The following is a 22,694-nucleotide window of genomic DNA, read 5'->3' as shown; positions in this document are numbered from 1 at the left end:
TATTGAACCTAGTGTAAAATGTATTTCGAAAATTGCATATAACATTTTTTGCTTAAATTCTTGGTCGTGTACCTTACACTTAAAATAAGTCCAACACTATACACGCGAAACATAAAAATAATCTGTATAACAATATATTTTACAATGACTACAAGATGGTGTCAAAATTTACAATAAAATAAAGGTAATATTTACCATCACCTGATCATTGGCTGAAATTACCTATGATTAATTTCCAAATGTATACTTAATGCTAAAACAACTATTACATGTACATAAAATTAAAATGCCACAGACTGTGTCACTTGCCACTGTAAAAAGCATAAATTTATAAAAACATTAATACTAGGTGGCTTAAGACAACATTAATATTACACAGTAATATGATGTATATAATAGTGAAAAATTCAATTTATAGCCTTTCCTATGATCTCTCCATTCACCAATAAGCAACTTAGTTTCTGAAGTACAGGTTTCTGGTAAATTAAAAAAAAAACAAAGGAATGTATTTTTCTAAGGCCTTTAGTAAAACTTTATGAATACTAAATACAATATTCAATATACTTATTATTTTGTGATATAGTTTGAGTTCTTATGACAATCATATTGTTGTCAGTGTGACAATAAATTTTATATATTGCAAACTAACCAATACATTTTTTTTAATAGATTGCATAATCAATACTTACATATATATACTCAAGTAGATTGTTTCAAGTTATGTTTACGTAAGCGTTAAGGTTTAAGTCCTAAATTTCTTGTCAACATAGTTTATATGCAAGTTATAATTTATATATTATATCTTTTTTGGAGTAGTAACTTCAGTACAAACAGACATGTTAAGTATTTATTTCTAACCATTTACAAATCATTTGAGACAATCCAACCTACTTAAAGTTCCTATTGGAAACATCAGAATTTTACAAACCATGCACTTCTTGGAAATTCTATATATCCATACTTTGTACTAGTTTCATGACAAATAAATATTCTATTACAATTATAAAATTAATAAATAACTGTAGTGAAGATTAATGGGAGTTACTGGCAAACTTTAAAAAACAACACTAAAATTAAAGTTAATTTGAAATATCTCAATAACAGGCCTTAGAATTGTACCATGTACTGTAAGGTAACACTCACTTTAAAAAGTATTTATGAGCCGCACTTTGGTGTTTGAAATTGCCATAATTCTTACTGGAGATATGTCAATCACTATCCGATATTGCTTTCTTTCTACGCTTTGCTTGCTTCGGTTTGACGATTTCTTCCTCCTGAAAAATAATTTATTTCAATTTTCAATTAGAAATTTTTCATCAAGTTTTTAGTGTATAATCAGAGTCTTGTATTTTAGAACAATTGCTCAAATATATACATAATTTTAAATTGGGTAGCACCAGCAGAATACAAATTAAATTAATAAATAAAATCGTATAATTGATGAGTAGTTAAGTTTTGGAATGTAAAAATTATGCGTACAAATTAAAAAAAATAATTTACGTAAATGAATTCGTGACAAAACCACCGTTAAGTTCTGCTAATATCTCCGATTTTTAGAACAGAAAATTTGATGTAATATTTATTTCTGCATATAGATCATCTTGAGATTATTTGTATAACATATTTTTTGACGATGAAAAAATACTAATTCACCCATACATGTCTTTATGGTGGTCTCTCATTCTGCTGATCAACTTGATACTAGTCATTATATTTTTGATCTAAAATATCTATAATATAAAAATGAATCGCAAGATGTGTTAGTAAGCGCATAACTCTACAACGCCTGGACCAATTGTACCAATTCTTTTTTAAAATGTTCGTTGAAGTCTAAGGTTGGTTTTTACGGCGAGAAAAATTCGAATAATTTCCGGGAAACCCCTAAAACAGCCCTTTTCTTTTTCCCATACAACGTTTTGTAAATAAAATGTAGAGTCAATTTGAACTTTATTGCTATTCAATAAAGTTCATATTAAATTACAAGTACTCACTGTTGTCTAAGCAATGTTGCGTTCCGAAACACAACAAGTGATAATATCGCGAACCCGACCAAGTTGAATAGTCAAAAAATGTGAGTGCTATAGATCATTAGTACTGATTTTTAATTTGGTTTGCTTCGCGATATTATTTCTTTTATTTTAGTTTCGTCATGCGACATAAAATGCATATGTTTTCACGTCATTACATCTGTCAAAATCTGAATTATTAATTTAATATCCCTATGTGAGCAAAATTATTTGAATACATTCTAATAGGAAAATATATCAACGAGGCACACAATTTTTAAATATTTGTCACTTTTAGGTTCCCACTATCCTTTTAGATTATTTTCCAATCAGGTTTGAACACTAAGTTCGCCTCTTAGTTTGAAGCCCTCTAGCAGACATCCCAGTCGGGGTTTTTTAGTGGGTCACAGAAGAGTGGCCAAAGTTCGTGGAAGCGAAGATACTTTGGTCACCCGAGTTGAACCTCACACATCGGCGTATCATCAGGGTGATGGCAGAACCATCACCCGCATGAGAATTTTTTGCGCCGACTATAAAATTGGTAGCAACAAAAAATTGCCATATTTCAAATCTTTTTGACAGAACGAAGTCTGTGGGGTCCGCTAGTATATCTTAATATATATAAATCTCCTGTCACGATGTTTGTCCGCGATGGACTCCTAAACTACTTAACCGATTCTAAATTAAATTGGCACACCGTGAGCAGTCTGGTCCAACTTAAGAGATAGGATAGCTTAGATCTTGCAATTTTATTTTATTGCAAATTATTTGTCTATAATTAATTGACAGTCACAATTATCTGTCAACTCCAAAAGATTATAACAGATGTCGATACTTTTCGACTGGATTGAGTAAGTAATCAATAGAGGGCACTGCTATGGTAAACCGACAAACGTGTCATATAAGCTACAATTCAATATCATGATTACCACGTGTTATTGAGGCTAAAGTATAAATTACATTTATTTTGTAGTAAAGATAAGAAATACCGAGAAATTCAATTAGTTCTACTTTTTAAAATTTTTGGTGTTAGCATAGCCAATCAAATTCAAATTATAGTGACGATAATACAGTGAAATTATTCTTTCGTGTCACGGTATTAAGGCTAACTAAAACCACATTAAGGAGAAATGAAGTTCGCGGGGGCAGCTAGTATATACATATATATATTTATAAACCGCGCACATAGAAAAATCTGTTGATGCCCAGCCGACATGAAAAGTACGACCGCAGTATTGATATTCAGACTGGCCAATAGCTTGATTTCCATATAGAATATTTTATGATCTATAAAACCTTACATGACATGTAATTAAACGTTGAAGTTACCTCGCTATCCTCATTTGATGAGTGTAAGTTCTGGTTGAGTGGCATTGAGTTGGAAGCCATTTTCCTTGCCCGCCTAAGCATTGGTAGTTCATCTTCCCAAGCCAAAGAAAACAAATCCATATACTGTCTCTGAAATTATATAACATTGATTAAAACAGTAATTGTAGAATTGTATATATTCAAATTTTTACCAACTTCAAAAACCCATAAGAAGTTTTCAATTCAACACGTTTTTTTATATTACTTAACTGACCATAATACCATCTCTAATATTAAAAAGTCGTAAAGCTGATTATACTTTAGAAAATATATTACTATAGTATTGATCACCAAACAGGATTAGTTCACAACTCACTTTATAGAGTATTCAGATTAAGTCTTAATTGTAATGATCATTATTAGCGAGCGTGATAAGTATTTTACCTTATCCAAAGATTACAAATAAGTATTCGATTAAAGTACAACCAGTAAGACGCAGAGGTCGCGGGTTCGAATCTCGGCGAAACAATAATTTTAGCTTAGATAGTATTTATATCCATTCATAAAAAAAAATATTAATTGAAAGGCTTAAAAATATTTTACAGCTGAGAAGTTTGTTTGGATGCGCGAGGCTATATAAACAAAATGGCTAGATGGAACTAACGCAGGTGAAAGGGCAGAGCTAGTAATATACCTTTAAGTTATCGTTGCTATTTGATTGCGAGTGCTGTAACGCTTTCTGCAAACATTCAGTTTTGAAAATTGACATATCGTCTTGTTCTACACAGCATATTCTTATTTGCTCCAAGTGACCAAGAACCTAAAAGAAATACTGCATTATAGGTGTTTATTAGATTTTGAGCATGTTTTGTGTGTCAAATAATTATTCATAGCAACTAAGTAATTCTATGCTTATTTTATTTTCCGTATAAAAATAATATGGTTTCAACACTTGAATCTTTAACTCGATACTTATTTGTTTTAAAACCAGTTAATTTTTATATATGTATGTTCATTATACTTACTAATTCAGCTGAAGGCGGCGCATTCGGCGGAATTGTGTGTTTACCAGGACGTTTTCTTTTATTCGGACTCGTACCTGGATATCGTGTGCTTAATAGTACCGCTAATAGATCTGCTACTTTCTCCTCATAATCCTGACACCAATACATGACAGTGGACACCACAAAAGTGTCTTCATCATCCACCGTCCGGCAGAACATTTGTCTGACCACCTCTTGCGACGGCTTTTCTTGCTTTAACATTAATAAAACAGATGTCAGGGCCTCTGCGTGCTCTCTATACGATAATTTCGGAATTATTGGAAGTACATCTTCTACGGATATTTCGTGTGCGGTAAGCAACTGCCATAGACAATATTGCTCAAATGTCTCCCAATTTAAACTTGTTGTAAGCATTGTTGTAAAATCGTCAGTTTTGAACATCATCAAGTTCCCTTGTAATGTCAGACACACTAGTCTTTGCAATTGCCCTGCATCGATTGTAGAAACGATTATATGCAATAATTTGATATGATTTTGAACTTGATCTTTAAATTCTCTATATACATCCGATATTAACCATACTAATATGTTAGAATCACATTCTTGGCATTTCTCAAAATCATTAACTAAACATTCAACAATTTTAAGTTCTAAATTACTACAATATGTCTTATAAATGTCCATTTTAAACTTAACATTTCTCTTTTTGGCAGGATCACGTTCCACGCGACGATCCTTTTCGTAGCATATTTTTAAATAGAACAGTAAGGAAAAGCCTACACTGGGAACGGAATTTTGTGCGTGTATTTCTTTAAATGTCTCTAAAATTAATTTGCGTTTCGAGTCATTTGAATTTGCAAAGAGCAGTTCGAACATAGAAAATATTGGCGAACTCAAATTTAAATCAAGTTCAGATGGTGTCGGGTTTGCACTGATTTTAAGTGGGGGTAAATCTTGTAAAACTGCAGCAAATAAATCCGCAAGTGCTATTGGCGTAGGCATTGGAGGTGTGCACGCATTGAGAAGGGCTGTGGCAGCAGCCGCAGTTCTTTCATCCAAAAGTGTTTCTGCGAAGGGCCTCAAAGCTGTTGGTAGAGCCGCGGCCAGCTCGGGTCGCTCTCGAGCACGAACCTCGGATAGTGGCAAGTCATCGTCATCTGTATCTTCTGCAATAATTGGTGTCGTTTCATCTTCGTCATCTGAGAAGGCTGGTTCATCTGGACCTCCTCTAGGTAAGTCTTCAATTCCTTCCTCTCTCAAACCTGACACCCCTTCTCCATTACTGCAGAACTCTTTGAAAGTATCCCTTACCGTTGTGCGTAATTCGCGATCTAATTTTGGTGAATCAAACAACGGCTGTAAGTTTGGAAGCACTCTTTTTTCAATGATTTGCTGTAAGGAATTGAATATGCCTTGTCGTACCTTATCAGAAAATGATGGATAAAAGTTGGGTATTATACGACATAAGAAATCAAGTAATGTTGCAGTGACGGCTGGATGTGATCTCATGGAATGATGCATGACCAAAATTGCAGGCTCTATATTCATTATATTGTCTTTTTCAGGGTCATAGAAGAGCCAATCATAGAATAGTGCCAATTTAGCATTAGATGCTGCTACATTTGATGTACAAGTTGTTAAAAGCCATCCAATGACTGCCCATCTTGGAATGATGTCAGAACAGAGTAATTCATTAGTAGGATGAATCACACCCACAATGAAGCGAATCATATCACTGCGTAATGATTGAGATTCAGGGGTAGCAAGATATTGTCTTTGAAACCATTCTTGATATTTTTTATGGTGCCCAAATCGGACCTGTGATGTTAAGAAGACCAATTTACGTTCCATATCAGGAGTAAGTCTTGATTGTAAATACCTTCTCGATGTTCTTGTTTGTAATAACTGCAATACATTTGTAAATGTTGATGATAATGTTTTAGGGTTTAGAAGAATGTCTTGCCAAAGTTGATTAAATTCAGGAATCCTTGCAACATTTTGAAGTAAACGAACCAAATCCCTTCCCAAACTTAGGATTTCATCAAAGTGTTCTCTTATCAATGATATAACAAAGTTGACTTCCTTTTGTCTGAGAGTCATTAAATGTGGTACATTATGATCTTCTATTAATCTCAAATATGTATACACAACCATACATATTAATACTGGATATTTATCTAGCCATGATTTATTATCTATGTAAATGTCCAGCAGTGATTCCACTAAAAAAATATTTTTAGGTGTTATATCTCCACCAGAAGCATAACGCATTAAATTCCAACAAACACTATCTACTCCAGAAACGGAATTTCTTATCATTTCCTTTACAAGCCACAATAATTGATTTCGTGTTGTGTCATGAAATTTTAAATATCTTTCAAGAATTAAATTTGACAAATTATTAAGAACACAGGTAAATCCGTCTCTTGTAATAAGTGTTAAGTCTCTATAGCATTTTGTGGAATTCTGAGGTTCTGTAAGAATTGACATAAGCATTCCAAGAGATATATCTTCATGGTTTTTACAAACTGCATTGTTAAGTGCGTCATGAGCTTCTTTTTCACTACAGTCGGCAACTAGCGATTGAAAATTGATGTAAGCTTTCTCGTACCTCTGAAATAAGTAAAAAATTGGAATATAAATCATTACGATGCAATATTTAAAACTTACACAGAGTTAATAAAACCAAGAAAAAAAAAATCGCCTATAGAAAATTAAATATTCGCGCCACATTGCAGCGCCGCCACGGACTCGATACGAAAATAAAATCGACATGGCTGACCAAATGAATCTTTGTTGGTAGTAAAAGTAGAAAATACCTCTTCTATTTCATCTTTGTTTTCTATGGCAGTGCACACAAAAAGCTTAGGCGAATTAACTTTCATTTGTTCCATTTTTCTAATGACTTTATTTACGTAAAATAAATATTTTTCCAACAGCGCTCGCCTGCATGGCTAACGTAAGAAAAAAATATTTTAAAAGCAATACACTACCACAGTTAATAAATAACAATATGACATCATAGTACGTTTGACGTAAAAAAATTCACAGATACAAATAATACCTAAACTATAATACAGATAAAGATAATCAAATAATATCACTGGCAGATTACTAAATATTTTTTATAGATTTTAATCTAATATAACATCTATTAAATGTATTATATTAATTGACTATTTTCTGAATTTAATAGAAGTCTGTTGATATTAATTTATCCCTAATGGGAAAGGCCAAGAATAGAAGTCTATTTTTTGAGTTGCTGAGTTGTAATCCGTCAAAATATATCTATGGCCATTGTCTCCTTGTAAGTTTCATCTGTGTTTTCGAGGTAGGGGTCTCAAAAAGTCCTTCAACACTTGATAGCCGTGTGTCGACACGCCATTTTGTGTTTTGTTAAAGCGTACGCTGGCCGGTAGTCATTTGTGCTTTACTTAAAAAGAATATCTTGCGTTATTTCTGCTTGTGGTAGATTGTTTTATTTCTTCAGTTATCCGTGGAAAGGTAATGTATTGTTTTTAACAAATATTTCTTTAGTTATCTTGCTCTATTACCGGTGTGCGTGTTTTCATAGTATGTTTTTACCAATATGTAAATTGTCCGCTCGTAAGGTACTTTGTTTATTTCATTTGTATAGTTATCTATTTTACCTATTATACCTTACAATCTCAGAATAAGGAATGGATGACAGCAGAGAAAAAGAACGGGACAGGTCGAGGCGCGGTGACAGACCCTCTAGATTCTCTGATGCAATTCGGGATAGATCCGGAGACCGGAATCATCACTCTGAAGGAAAAAGATTATTTGTTTCTAACATACCATACGAGTTCCGATGGACAGAGTTAAAAGATTTGTTCAAAGACAAGGTATTTCTAGCTATTTATTGTAATAAAATTCCTACTGCTTAAATGTAGTAAATGTTATGGACTTATGTTATTATATAATGTCTATTTGATGTAAAATAGATACACTACATACTACATATAGTCGGTAAAAGTTACATTATAAACTACAATATTTTTTAGGTTGGAGATGTTGCTTATGTAGAATTATATCATGACGACAATGGAAAGCCAAAAGGTTGTGGTGTTGTTGAATTTACTACTACAGAAGCCATGAAAAAAGCATTATTTATTATGCATAGATATGAATTAAATGGGAGGAAACTTGTTTTAAAAGAAGAAACTGGTAAAATTTTATTGTACTTTGCTGCTATAATTATGTGGTCATGATGTGTGATATATAATGTGGATATAATTATAGAATTATAATAAAACTATTAAACTATTTCTTGTTGAGTTAAACATTATATAAATATTTTAGTTTAAGTTTCATAACTAAATATACTTAAAGAAATATAAATAGCAAAATTTAATTTTTTTTACAACTACATATGGTCCAAATTTACATATTTATATATAACAGATTTTTTTAAATGTGATATTTGTACTCAAGAACATTATTAAAATATGTACATATATTTTGCAGGGAATGAACGAAGCCGCTCTAATAATCCAAGATCAGGTGGTAGCAGTGGTGGAGGTGGCAGGAATAATCGTGAAGACAAAGAAGGGTGAGAAATATTAATGTAGCTCCATACACCAGTCTATTTATTTGCCGCGGTCCTAAATTCTTCTACTTTCACTCAACATAAACATTTCAAAGTACAGAGCCCAACTTAGCTTATGGCTCGGGACTGTATTTCATGCAAGTACTTTTGAAAAAGTGCTCCACTATAATTCATACATGTTCTCTAATGTTAATTTTCTATTAAGAAAACTATTATATATAATGATTTATTTTCAGATGGAACATGAATAAACCACGACAACCAGAAAATTTCAACACATATGGCTTAAGTCTTCAATTCTTGGAGTCTATTAATGTCCAGCCTCCATTGATGAAGAAAGTTTTCGTAGCAAATGTATGTGAATTTAATATTTATATTTCAAATTAAAAATGCTCATATTATATGTTCACTAAATAGATGAATCCTTCAACATTATTGTTACTTCTATAGCTTGACTACAAAGCAGATAGACCAAAAATCAAGGAGATTTTCAAAATGGCTGGAAAAGTTCGTAATATTGACTTGGCAGTTGATAAAGATGGCAATAGCAGAGGCTTTGCTGTCATTGAATATGATCATCCTGTTGAAGCTGTTCAGGTATATGGTTTTATAAATCAATATTTTTTTTTCTGTTAAGGGGTGCATAGTATAAAGTTGTGCAATGTAATCTTAAGATACTGAATTACTTTCTGTTTGCTTCTGATAGTGCTGTTGAATAACTTATATAAAGACAATAATATTAAATTTTCAGGCTATTTCAATGTTTGACAAGCAAATGTTGTATGATCGAAGAATGACAGTCCGTATGGACAGGGGTTCAGATAAAGTAGAAGTGAGACTGCCTGAAGGTTTAAAGAATATTGGTCTAGGACTTGGACCTAACGGTGAACCTTTAAGAGATGTTGCAAGGAATCTCCCACAGCCAACACCAACAAATAATTTAACAAATCTAACAAGTGCAGGAACAAGTTTAGGGGCAAGTGTGTTGGGGGGTGTTCCAGCTGCCACTGTTGCCTTGAATGGTTTGGGGCAAAGCCTCAATGCAAATACTTTGGGAAATAACTCGGGTCTTGGTGGGGGTTTAAGCTTACAGGTAAATTTAAAGCTAATTATTGATTCAATGGTATATATTTTTTTTTAATATTTTATTACATAGTAATTACCAAATGTATACTCTTGTGAAAAGAGTCTACTAATTGAATATTTATGTATGGATTAATCACAAGGATAAATATGAACATTTCAATATATCAGCCTGTGGTATTAAATTGACTTTACTAAACTATATAGTCATAAATAAAACCTGTTTATTTTATTGTAATGTGAATACAAGATCAACTCTATTTTATAGTAAGTTTATATTATATGGAGCTCGTATTGACAAAATAACAAACCAATACACTGATGTAATTTCAATGTTTCAGGTGTTAAATGTTAAATCTGACACTACCTACTCTTTTATTTAGTACTTACAAGCTTTGAGTATTTTTTAAAAAAATATATAAAATTTCGTGTATTTTATGTAATTAATTATTAAATGTGTAACCGTGGTATACGGTTTATAAACTAGCATTGATCTGAGGTATCTAATCTTTTAACCTATTTTAAAAATCTATAATTGTATGTTTTTATTACAGGCTCTCGGCTTAACAGGTCTAGGAGCACTACAAAACCAGTTACTGCAACAAGGTATTACAGCAAATGACCTAGTTAGCTCAGTGTTAACACAAGCACAGGCGAACGTTGGCTCAAACAATTTGGGAATGGGTGGACCAGATCTCTCTGCAAATGTTATGGCCAACAATCCAATGTCAAATAATGTGCTTGGCCCAAATAATAACCTTGGCAGCGGTCCTCATTCAGGTAAAATCATTGTCATTTAATTGTATCTGTACGGGTTTTGTTCCTGGCTAGATAATTGAAATAAATTATATTAAGGCAGAAATATGACATGCTTAATGTGTGGGCCTTCATAGCAAATTCTTAATAATTTCCATCTAAGAGTAAACATATGTATTACAATAGAATGCACATTTAATATTTATTATTATTTCTATTAAACCAAGTCTTGTATTTGAAATGTATGAAAATACTTTTTTTTATTTTAAATATTAGTAAAATGGCCTAAAAAGACTATGTAAAATAAAATATTAACTTTTTGAGATACCATTTTATATTCTTGAAATTTTTCTATGATACTAAAAGATTTATGTAATTATACGATGTATTTTTTTAAAGGAACCAATAGGCAGATGCAACATAGTAATGTTTCAAGTGGCCAGGGTTATGGTAGAGAGAATCCTATACAAACATCTACTCGAGACAAGCAATCTGACATGGTCATCATCAGCAATGTGAGCTACAAGTTCCAAGTTTTTTCTTTTCAATTTTTCTTATAATTTATTGGTCGCGTTTTGTGTCCAGAAATTGTATCTATGCTTTAATTATGTTTGGGCAACAAACAATTGGACATTTCTTCGAGTTAAAACATTTCTAACTAATTCTTCATATGCAAGCAGCAGGGTGTTTTTTTTTTTCTTCAACCGAAACAATTTTTTATCGGGAATACGAACCCCGCGCTTGGGTTTACACGTAAAGTGTAACCTACGTTTGGTAAAAAGGTAGTTGTATGCATGTGGTTTATAACAAAGCCAAACAGTTACAACATAACTTAACATATATTTTCTTTGTATATTACGTCAGCAGATACAAGCAGAAGATTTTTATTTTTTTATATTTTTTTTGGATTACTATTCTATTATTTATTCTGGTAGCGTTTGGAAAATACATCTATTGCGTTATTTTAGCTACGTTTTAGGTAAAAATAATTAATATAAAAGGATAGTAATTTTCTGTTTAAGTATTTAGAAATAAAGGTAAGTATAATCATAAGTATAGTTTTTTAACCACAGATTTTATAAAAAATCCTGACGAAAATATATAAGAAGTATTAAGAGATCCTGCATAAGTAATGATTTCGACCAAAGGTCACTCTTTTTGTAGATTTTATAAGGGAAAATATTTTTTCAGCTTCCACCAACAGTAACTTGGCAGCTAATTCGTGAGAAGTTCAGTGAATGTGGAGAAGTGAAGTTCGCCGAAATGACGTCATCAGATACAGCGATTGTACGATTCCATAAAGAGTGGGATGCCGAGAGAGCAGTCAGTATCCTTTAAAAACATCACATTTAAGCAAATGTAACACAGAAAAAAAAAGTCAACAAAGTATATCTATTCAGTTTCGACAATGAATCTTACCATAAAGTAATTCTTGTCTATCGCTTGGGTGGGTATAAAAATAACAATAATTTTTGTGATACATATATTTTTATTTTGAGCAAAACAAATTCAATTTGGAAAACTGATTATAAAACCATTACGTTAGTAGTTACCATTCAATACTTTTCAGAAATATTAGTCTACGTTTTTTAATTAGACCGTATGCCCATCTTAAATTCTTCATAATTCCCAAATTATACATTCAAATAATTTTTCTAAGCAAATTGTACAGAAATGTTTGACAGAACCAGAATTGACGGAAGGACTATTGACGTGAGGTTCTTCTAATTGCTGTATAACAAGGTAAGCAAAATCTGTATAAATGTTGTTCTGTGTGTCTATCTTGTCTTGATTATGAATTAGGGATTTGAATTGATCACCATAACGGAATTATGATAAATAGGTCCATATTGATCTGATGATCGATGACTTATAAAAGTTAAATCGTTCAAGTAAATAATTCGACGGCGTCTGGCTTTGCAGTTTTCGTATGAGTAGGTCTCCATTTGATTTGCCCTCATTATTTCTTGTTCATTAAATATGAGGAAAAGTCACCATTCTGAGCTGGTAACGACTAGGTGTATCAAACATTCGAATCTCGAGAGAGTCGTGAAAATATATTGGCTATACTTTTGTACCGTTGATTTTACGTAGAGTAACAAGATCTGAAATTGACAATTTGCCGTTAAGGTTTCATCCTATAAGCGAATTATGCATGGGTGTTTCATACTGTTTTGCAGTGACAAATAGTCATATTTTTTTATTATGGCCCTAAAACTGGTACCTTGTACGATACCTCTAGCCTCAAAGCACGAAATGATGGCGCGTTTAACTTGATTGTGATTGGTTGAAAACGACGAATTCTTCAATGTATATTGGAAAATGTTTAAAATAAATGTCAATTTATTTTAAACGCGTTTTATAAGTTGAGTATATTTTTAAGTGCCAGCGTATAGGAATGGTGAATGCAGATATTTTTTATGAGCATATAATAGGTTGCCATAAAATTTGTTTGGGAGGCTCCAATAAATTAATGTTTTTGTATTTACAGGGTTGTCATATCGAAGTTGGTCTATCGGAAAACATCTTTCTTCGTCTTTGTCTGCTTGCCGCAGCTGAAGTTTTGACCTTTGGTCCAATTGACATTGATTCTTGAATTAATTGTATTTAAGTTTAGAGTAAGACTAGACCTTGATTGTTTTTTTTCATTTAAATTTTTGTAAAACTAATTTTCTGCAAAGTGGATATTTCATTTCGTTCATATTCCTTTGTCGATTGTCGTTAACACTTAGGGGAGTTGACCTTCTCAGATACTAATTTTATTGACAATGTTTTAAGAAAACGCTCAGGCATACTGTAGTTTTATACGGATAGGTTGCACGGAAGGAAATCGGCAATGTCATTCCGAAGTTTGACATTTGGTAGAGACTGCATATTGGTTTGGTGAATTGTCAGTGTCGTCGATTGATTCTGGTCATGTGGTCTAATCATTTGGTATTCGGGACTATACCCAATGCTGGATAAATTAGTAGCAATATTGTAAAATATTTAAGAAAATTAGTAGTTTAATTATAACCTCTATTAAAAGTGAAAACTTTGTTAAATGTTGTCTAAGCATTATTATTGTGAAAATTGTTTCTTCGTCGCAACACAACCGATTTACGTGGTATTTCCATGGAGATATCTGGTAGCAAATTATATAGGAATGTGTAGCAGCGTAATCGTAAAGACACCTAATTTCTTCCAGCATTGAAATATGTAATATAATGGTTTTAATTTAAACAGAGTTTCCTACAATTGAGACATCTACACATTTTTATTGTAGCAAAAATCGAACTTCAACCCGTTTTCCTGTCCGTGTAAATTGCGAACGGTTCTCGCGCTTATGAATAAATCAATTTGAATAATTCTAGAATAAAATATGATATTGCTGTCAAATATCTTTGATATGTAGTCAATAAACGGATGCTTTTAAATGTTGGATTATTTTATTAAAGTTGTTACAGCTCTGCCATCGTATTGTATTGCTATAACAAATACTTCTAAACAGCGTTTTGAGTGAATTTTTCTTTGATAATGTACAACAAGGCAGCGGAAGCAAGGACGAGTGAAACAGAATGGAATAGAATGGATCGAGGGTCGGAATATTGCATGTTTTCGGAGATTTTACCCTTTTATGTAAGAAGTTTGAGCATTGCATTTGAGCTTGGGATTGACTATCGTAATTAAGGTATCTAACAGATTGTGTACAGCGAAAATGAAGATGGAAATGTTGCTTACGAGTGTCGAGTTGTGATCTTTAGATAATAGAATATATATCAATGGCATCCTTGGTATATCCTAGATATTAATTACATCAACAACGCCTTGTTTTAGAAAGGCTTCGAACACTTCAGTTGTTCGTTTGACATAATTTTTTTATCATTTAAGAATACATGCAGATTTTATAAATTGTTTCAACATGTAATATGTTGAGGTGAGAAGACTCTTGTTAAATCGTCATCAGAGCCTTTATTCGTTATAATGGATAAGGTGTGAAATAACAAAACTTGTAAGGGGCCCTAAGCAAGTCCTACCCTTTGTCATAAGTTGTTTGAAGAAAAACGACTTGAAAAAAAAACATGATTCCATCCTTGACTTCGGAAGTACTAGTCTTGAAATCATTTTAGATGGTAAGTGTCTTCCACAAAGTTTCCCTTTCTATGGGTGAGGTTGCATGTTTTTACTTTTTATTACGGACAATAATGCAATATTAAGCGCTAAAAATTGACGACGGTCATTGGTTTGAAAAATAATTGGACTGGATGAATTGGTTCGTGTTGCACATTGCTAATGCCTGTGACTGTTCTTGTCGGCAATTTCAATTGTGTGTTTGGTTGTCAACAAAGCGATTGAATTTTTTCGGTATTTTATTCCAACGCTGACATATGAGGAGAGTGAAACTTGTTAGTCTATAGACGTCTTTTCTAAGTGTTAGCTACTTATAGCAAAATTTATTTTCAGGTATATAATGGTCTAAATGTGTGTTTGTAGGATTACAGGAAAGAATCCGAGCAAAGGAAGTAAAAAAAACGGGAATGTACCAAACACTCAGAAGCACGAAGGCTGAAGGACCGCAAGGTAAATTAGCTTTATTTATTTCGTAAGGATGGAAATCGTTATCGCAATATCGTTTTTCCTATAATAATGTCGTTAAAAGAATACTATACTATCATTATATTTTAAATGTAAACGTAGATTTCTATGCATAAAACTAAATATTTATTTTTAAAAAATAAGTTAAACATAGAGAAACTATTTGCGATTGCGTAAATCGTAATATTACCTATTGTTTTTGGTATAATTCATTTTTGTTTCAGGAGATATTGAAGAGTGAAAACAAGAATGGTTATTAATTTTGAAATAAATGACATTTCAAATTTTTACGGTTTTATTTTTTCTACCCTCTTAAAATAAAAGGTAATTACACGTTTTAATAAACGTTACAAGTATTTCCATTAGAGATATTATAGAGCTGCCGATACATAAGTTAATAACGCCTCCACTGCGCACTGAAAAGATAAACAATTGAAGGAATAAAAACTACGTAAATATTTTCAAAAAAACAATAAGTATTAACGATTACTATGTAATAAAATAATTTTACATTAAATGGCTTTATGATTAAACAGTAACTAGAATGAATTACTTTTTAACAAATGGCTATACTTAAATTCTGAAAAATTAAATATAACAGCATTTAAATTAGCTTAAAATATGTTAAAAACACGCCTTTAATATGTATCATAAACATTACACTTGTATTATTTTTACTTTATATACTCGTAATTTGCGAAGGCGTCTTAATAGACTTGTGTAAATGTGTATCAAAGAACTGATTGACGTCTTGTAAATATAAAGCCCAATTTTTGATGTAATGGTGATGTCGGAAACTTGGAACTCAAAACAAAATTTGAAATCAGCGCTGAACATGTCAAGAAACTGCCTTCAATAGTTAAGTTTACTTACACAGAATGTCATAAAAATGAATGATGATGTCTCTGACAACGCGCACTTTAGGAAACGATGTTATACCAATGTCCAATGTCGTAACAGATGTTTCGGTTGTGAAGTCTTCTCTATCTTTAAGGTACTGATCTAATTCACAAGTGTTTAGGCAGCCACAGTCTCGAGAACTGGACGGCAAACCATTTAAATTTATTGATTCCGTTGATAGAGTTAAAATTTCTCTTTTATAACGATTCAGGCATTTCAATTGTCTGATATGACATATCGTCTCATGAGCTAAAACCAGATAGAAAATACTGAACAGAAAATAATAAACATTTCTGCAATTTCACTGATTATCATAGGAATGTGCTTTTAATCTGAAACAATAATTGTAGCAGCAAGAGTCGGACCCAGCTAAAACGAATAAGCAATGCTTCACTAACTGAAAATACCTTAACGATTTTTTGTATTACCTTAGTACATATAGATAGACTTTCTTTCGTCCCATTGCTAAATATAAGGAATAAATTAAAACGAAACTAAACTAATGTTTCAGTCATTTGATATATAAAGTAGTATGAAGTCTACGATAACATTACAGGTACAGTGTAGTAAAATAATATAGAAATTAAATTACCTAAAGGCTTATAAAAATGTGGTATACAACCGCATAATGTTTTTATAACATTTATTCTGCATTCCAAAAGACAATGGCTGTAGGAGTAAATTGGATATCTGTCGTTGGTAGCTTCGTTGATAAACCTAAAATTAATGTGATGAATGTGATAAATTACTTTAAGCATTTAAGTTTACAACGTTTGGTTATATTTTTATGAAAAAAATACAAAATGGTAATTATATTAAGTAAGTGCACTTTTCATAGTAGGATTTATTTCAATACTTTGTTTTGTCGTTATCACATAAACGTGCTACAAAAAAACAAAATGATTTTCTTAAATCATCAAGCTATTCAACACCTGCATTTTCTAATACGTAGTGATGTCACTCGCAACTCGTCTGAAATTCTCGTTGTCCAAACAGACAAACCAAAAGACACGGCAGCTTCTATATCGATATTGTAGGATGGTGTGGTACTGGTGATTATTTCATCGGGGCTGTGAATATATACCTAAAACATCATTTTTTTTTAAATACAGGTATATTTTTTAAATTTAATTACTACTACGACTTAGCTACGACGGCTTATGTTAGGTACATATAGCGCACTTGTGTGTTCCGAGACAAGAGCACTCTCTGTTTCATAACTCTATTAGGTACTTATATGGGACATATATCCGACATGGACACCGAGTACATTGAAATCAGTCTCCGCCTGCCCGACAAATACGTACGGGGCTGTTTAAACTCTGCAAAAAAAATCAGGGCAAGGCTACCATTGAGAATTTATCTTGGAGCAATCGTAAAAGCATGTCTGATTTTCAGCCTTACCCCTGGACTTGAACCCAAGAGTGATCTGCTATCGAACATGCTAACATTTAAACTAATGTATGTTTGTTGGTATAACTTACATGTCACTGAAAATTAATTAACAATTGTAATAATACGGTCGCACTGTAATTACTACATTTAAATGTCACATTTCAGTTCAATTTTAACAATTATTAAATTGAATATGGAAATTTGTCTCGACGATTTGCGTGCTTTACATGGCTGCTTGCCAGGGGTTTTAGTAAGTATTATCATCATTACTGTTTAGCTACTATTGTATTATATATAAAATTTATTATAAACTAGTACTTTAGTTAACCAACCTTATAAGATTTAAATAAATTGGATACTCTTATGAAGAAGTCCCTGTCGAAAATGGAGAGTTCAATATTATTTTTTACGTAGTTTCCTATGTTAAAACTTCCCCTGCTGTAAAAATTTCAGTGGTCATCAATTAGTTTAAAAAAATACAAAAGTATATATTGAATAATCACACAATACAATCACAATTAGTGAAATCATTGGTTGATCACGATTAAATCATACATAGTTTTGTGAACAAAAGATCTATCGACAAAGTTGTCCTTAAGGCACTGTATACTCATTTCTGAGTGTCGTGGTCATCAAGGAAGAATCTGGAGCGGACTATTTGCTTCCACCGGTTCCTGGCCAGCGCCTCTCTTACGACATTAGACATCGTTGTAAATAATAAGACAAAAATATTTTCGCCTTACTTGGGATCGTCGAAAATAGCAACATTTGAATTAAGAACATAACACAATCCCATTTCGGTCATCGCTGTAACTATTGAAATGTTTTGATTCGTTTTTGTATCCACTGTGGCATTAAAATTCGGAAACATCGACATCGCGATTTTCGCATAATCTCTGGGCTCCAATGTCTAAAAATATATTTAATTGTATTAATTTTATTTATTTATTAAAGCTTACCACATCGTACATTGTGCTTAATCTACTGCATATTTTACAAAATCTTTCATCTTAAATGTATGACAATTGAAGTGAACATAAGTGTTTCAAAAAAGAAATTAAAAAATGTACATAAAAAATACAATTAAAACATATAATAAAAAAAACATCAGCAAAACAGCGAATTAGGTTCCAGATAGGCACCTAACAATGCTTTCTCTAAAAGCGATCAGCCCACTACCGAATATATCCAGCTCCGGATAAGCACTATTCAATCAGTTAAATCGCGAAGAATTCGAAAGAGAGGTGCTTGGACTCCTGGGTTGGTTTTTGTAGGAGGAATTTGGAAGATATTTCTGATTTTAGACCTAGGGAATGAGTAATCTCATATGTGTAATATAATAACTTCGTATCTGTATAACTAACGTGATTAATAGTATTGTCTTTTCTTAAGCTCTTACGTGATTAAGCTCGCTCGAAGTCATGGCCAATTGTTAGCATTGTAAAATAGCCAATATTGAAGAATTGGAGTGTACTAGTAAGTGTAAATTTTACGTCACCCTTTAATTAAAAAAAAATGATATATTCATTATATCTACTAGTTATGAGTTTTTGCAGTCAGTGACTATCGAAAATTATTTCCTTAACGTCTTGCCAATAATCAAACCGGTCGAACGGCCGGATTTAACGTTTTAGCATATAAATAAATGCTACTTACTGATATTACTTCATCCGAAAAATCTAATTTTACATATTCTAAACTATCAAAGTTTGCTTGTATTATTGCCCATATATATCCATCAATATTTACGCCTGTTTCATTGAATTTTCGTCTAAAAACACAATACGATATTTAAAATGCTTTTTGAGCACATTTTCTTTTAAATCTTGTAAATATATCGATAGAAATCATTTTAAAATATCAGGATTCTCTTAAGCCATCTATAATGGTTAATAATGGTAAGTAGATGATAATTAAATTTTTATATTGAATTAAATAAAGTCGCTTCCTGCCATCCAGGTACGCTTAGATCGTTAAGCTGCGCAACAGATTTTGATGCAAATTTTAATTAATTGATGGTATGAATCAATAGAAAGGTTGATAATTACATTGCATAAAGAAAAATCACTACAATCAATCTTTCTCTCTTACAGTTTGCGAAACGAAAACATTATTGAATTATTATAATGATACCTGGATAAAGCCTTTAGTTTAGGAATAATAACTTTATAAAATGGACAAAGCGTGACAGCCGGAAATGAAATGTTCCAATCAAAGTAGTCCATGTCCACACTTATGACTGTTGGGGCTTCCTAAAAGTACGATAATATTGCAATATAAATTGAATAATTTAAATAATTTTGGAAAATATACCAGCCATATCTACAGGCCAGGATGTTACATTCCCACTCCGAGTTACCGCTTTAAGTTACTTCTCACTCGGTCGTATCGAACAACTAATTATTTTTTTCGGTTTCTTTAATACGTGTATCTCTTTCACAACAATACTTGATTAAAGGTAGCCTTCCTTATCAATAAGTAGACACAAATTATATGGTATGAAAATACTTACGATATACCTGGAAAACTGAATTGTAAGAAGAATCACGATGAGCAGAAGCGCTATTAAAAAGCCGATCATCCAAAATATTCTAAAACCATATAAATATTATTATAACTTGTGTCATTTATATGCTAATAAACCAATTTCGTAAATTGATTGTCGTGGCAGGCATTCGTGCATTTTGGTTATATATAGGAAATTGTTTATTATTGATTACTTTATTTCTTCTCATATACCGAATTTTTTTTATTTGTGATAGTTGTTGATAGATTTTTATCAAAGAAAGTTTTCATAGTTAATTCAGAAAAGGGTGACGTCCTTGCTGATACGTGTTAGGCGTAGCACCTATGGCATCCTGAATGTGTTGCTTTAAAAGAACACGCAGATCTTAAAAAGTTGGTATGCTGTCCATGCCTATCTATAGGAGGCTTTTTGCTTTGTTTGCTAACTAATACTAACATAGCAACTAAGACCGAATTGCTACTAACTCTAATTAAAACGACATAATGATATAATCTGAAATAACAAGTAGTAATAATAATTATATATAATAAAATATCAAATTAGAATTAAAATTGTTTAGATAAAATAAATGTCACCTTAAGACAAATTTAATTAAATATACCTTTCAAATGGATGAATGCGATCATTAACAATGTAAGATAGGCCGTGAGTAGTGGCATTTCTTAATCCATCCTTGACGTAATTAAACACCTTCCTTCTGTTACGTTTTCTCTTAAATAAAAACATTGCAATAAAATCTTTACGAATTTAATATTTTTCGTCGAACTGCGGTTGTAAAAGTGGAGATTTTGAATTACTATAAATAATCGTTCAACATCATTGTATGGCATAGAGTAGCTGTATTTTTTACAATTGTTTATTAGTGGACAGTCAATTGTCAAAACCAATAAATCATTCTTGTTAAAGGAGAACGACTATTGTAGTATTATACACTTACTTTAGCTCTTGATAATATGGCAGTTGGATAAAGGAATATCTCTTTGTCAGTTCGTAGTCAATCGACTATGAATAACTTTGTTAGCGCGTTTCAGAGTATTACGTCATTGTACTGATTGTAGCCTCGGATTGTAGGTGTCGCTACTGTGCCATGCCCAAACAATTTCTGTTCATTGAGATAAGGTTTTTGTTCATACTTACCAGCATAATAGGGGTATACGATCGTGTATTGACATTTCGCATCTGTGCGTTTGGTAATTTTACAATTATAAGAATATCATAAGTGATGAGATTCATAATCCCAAGCTGAGGTATTCCTAATCTTGTATTTCCTCAACTTTCACTTAGCTGTTATATTTAACAATAAGTTATGTCTAAGTCAGAAATGTAGAATACTGGTAAAATAAGATAAAAATTAAGGAATAATTTAAGATGAAAGCTTTTCGTCAACGAATAAGGAAGTTGACAAAAAGCTTTCGACTCTATGGAGTTTGTGTAATTAGAGTAAACACGCCTCCTATACAAAATAATATTGTGTATTTACATTAGAGTATTGTTATAGTAAAATAACAATGTCTTTTGTTAGTAGAAGCAATGTTATCAATTATTAGTTGAAGTACTTACGCCACGTCACGCGATAAATGTATTACTTGAATTGAAACTACTGAAATGAAACAATGAATAAATTCGCCGTGGAAAAGAACAAACGCGATTATATCTTGTTACTTCATCAACTCGGGTGTTTCGCGGCAGATCAAGTTTAACCAATAGACAAAATAGAATTAATTTAATAAACTTTAGCTAGCTATATATATGTATAGGCATAGGAACAGCTATTTTCCAGTTCCTCCTCTTTTGTACTTACCTTTTTTGTTTTAGTTTTGATGGTACATAAGACACTTGTTATTGGGAAAAATACTTAAAAGAGGCGCAATGTTACGAAAGATGTTTGTATCCAACAAAAACGTCACGAGCTTATTATTTTATTTATGTAGGTACATGTACAATTAGGTGCAGCCCCACGTATAGGTCATTAATTACGGTCTTAGTAGCTACGATAGAACATATCCAACATATCTCGACCTTATATATAACCTCCAAATGCGAATCCTCAAACACATTGTCTCGAAAAATGGGCTCGACTCATATAAAAATAATTTTAAACACTTCAAAATACTACCCATAACAGAAAAAGTATATATATGCCCTTTAGTCGAGTACTTTATTCGAGATGACATATAAAAACGAGTGGAGCATGATGTAAAGACTCGAGCGGTAACGCAGATTCGGCTCTGTACATCGAGAGCAAACAACGTATATGGCGAGAGAACGTTGAGGTATTTTCTGCTGCGGCTAATAAATGGTCTACCCAGTCAGATATTACATAGCCTAATGCTAACAAAAAATAAACAGTAAATTAAAAAACTTACTTTTATATGCATTTGTCGCGCTCCTAAACAAGACCGCTATTGTTAATACAAACCACAGCGGTTTTCTAATGTAACATGTTGTGATTATATATATATATTTAAATAAAAGAATAAAAAAACTACCGAATTGGATTTTGACATACTGGAGTCCAATGTCACGTAAAGTCTCGCTTCTGAATCTGGTTAGATGACTTTAAGGCTAAC

General features: G+C 32.0%; 3 protein-coding genes across 7 annotated transcripts; 1 reads left to right on the top strand and 2 right to left on the bottom strand.

Annotated features, from left to right (window-relative positions):
• Positions 1-20: 20 nt before the first annotated feature.
• Positions 21-7,296, bottom strand: LOC123706883 (integrator complex subunit 3 homolog). Its single transcript, XM_045656462.1, has 5 exons — positions 7,138-7,296; positions 4,340-6,931; positions 4,009-4,134; positions 3,336-3,464; positions 21-1,274 (listed from the first exon to the last, which is right to left on the bottom strand). The coding sequence occupies exons 1-5, from the start codon at positions 7,210-7,212 to the stop codon at positions 1,209-1,211; spliced, it is 2,988 nt and encodes a 995-aa protein (XP_045512418.1). The 5' UTR covers positions 7,213-7,296; the 3' UTR covers positions 21-1,208.
• A 203-nt stretch (positions 7,297-7,499) lies between these two features.
• LOC123706955 (myelin expression factor 2) lies at positions 7,500-15,590 on the top strand. Of its 5 annotated transcripts, XR_006753447.1 has the most exons (14): positions 7,669-7,822; positions 7,991-8,184; positions 8,344-8,506; positions 8,807-8,891; positions 9,125-9,242; positions 9,339-9,485; positions 9,640-9,981; positions 10,526-10,751; positions 11,127-11,242; positions 11,919-12,054; positions 12,400-12,470; positions 13,219-14,839; positions 15,201-15,287; positions 15,527-15,590. XR_006753447.1 is itself a non-coding variant. In XM_045656625.1 (12 exons), the coding sequence occupies exons 2-11, from the start codon at positions 7,999-8,001 to the stop codon at positions 12,453-12,455; spliced, it is 1,575 nt and encodes a 524-aa protein (XP_045512581.1). In that variant the 5' UTR covers positions 7,500-7,625; positions 7,991-7,998; the 3' UTR covers positions 12,456-12,470; positions 13,219-14,144. The 5 variants fall into 5 exon arrangements, 3 of the variants coding, with proteins under 3 accessions (XP_045512581.1, XP_045512580.1, XP_045512582.1); XR_006753448.1 differs by lacking the exon at positions 13,219-14,839; XM_045656625.1 differs by lacking the exons at positions 7,669-7,822; positions 15,201-15,287; positions 15,527-15,590 and adding an exon at positions 7,500-7,625 and having other exon boundaries at positions 13,219-14,144.
• A 24-nt stretch (positions 15,591-15,614) lies between these two features.
• Positions 15,615-21,267, bottom strand: LOC123707794 (pickpocket protein 11-like). Its single transcript, XM_045658132.1, has 10 exons — positions 21,262-21,267; positions 20,726-20,835; positions 20,110-20,188; positions 19,731-19,849; positions 19,347-19,368; positions 18,341-18,507; positions 17,135-17,272; positions 16,795-16,919; positions 16,176-16,451; positions 15,615-15,718 (listed from the first exon to the last, which is right to left on the bottom strand). Exons 1-10 carry the CDS (start codon positions 21,265-21,267, stop codon positions 15,615-15,617), a joined length of 1,146 nt encoding a protein of 381 aa, XP_045514088.1.
• Positions 21,268-22,694: the final 1,427 nt, after the last annotated feature.

This window comes from Pieris brassicae, chromosome 3, assembly GCF_905147105.1.
Source record: "Pieris brassicae chromosome 3, ilPieBrab1.1, whole genome shotgun sequence".
Classification (NCBI taxonomy): domain Eukaryota; kingdom Metazoa; phylum Arthropoda; class Insecta; order Lepidoptera; family Pieridae; genus Pieris; species Pieris brassicae.
The sequence above is the reverse complement of the archived record's forward strand: the minus strand, read 5'-3'. Positions and strand labels throughout refer to the sequence as shown.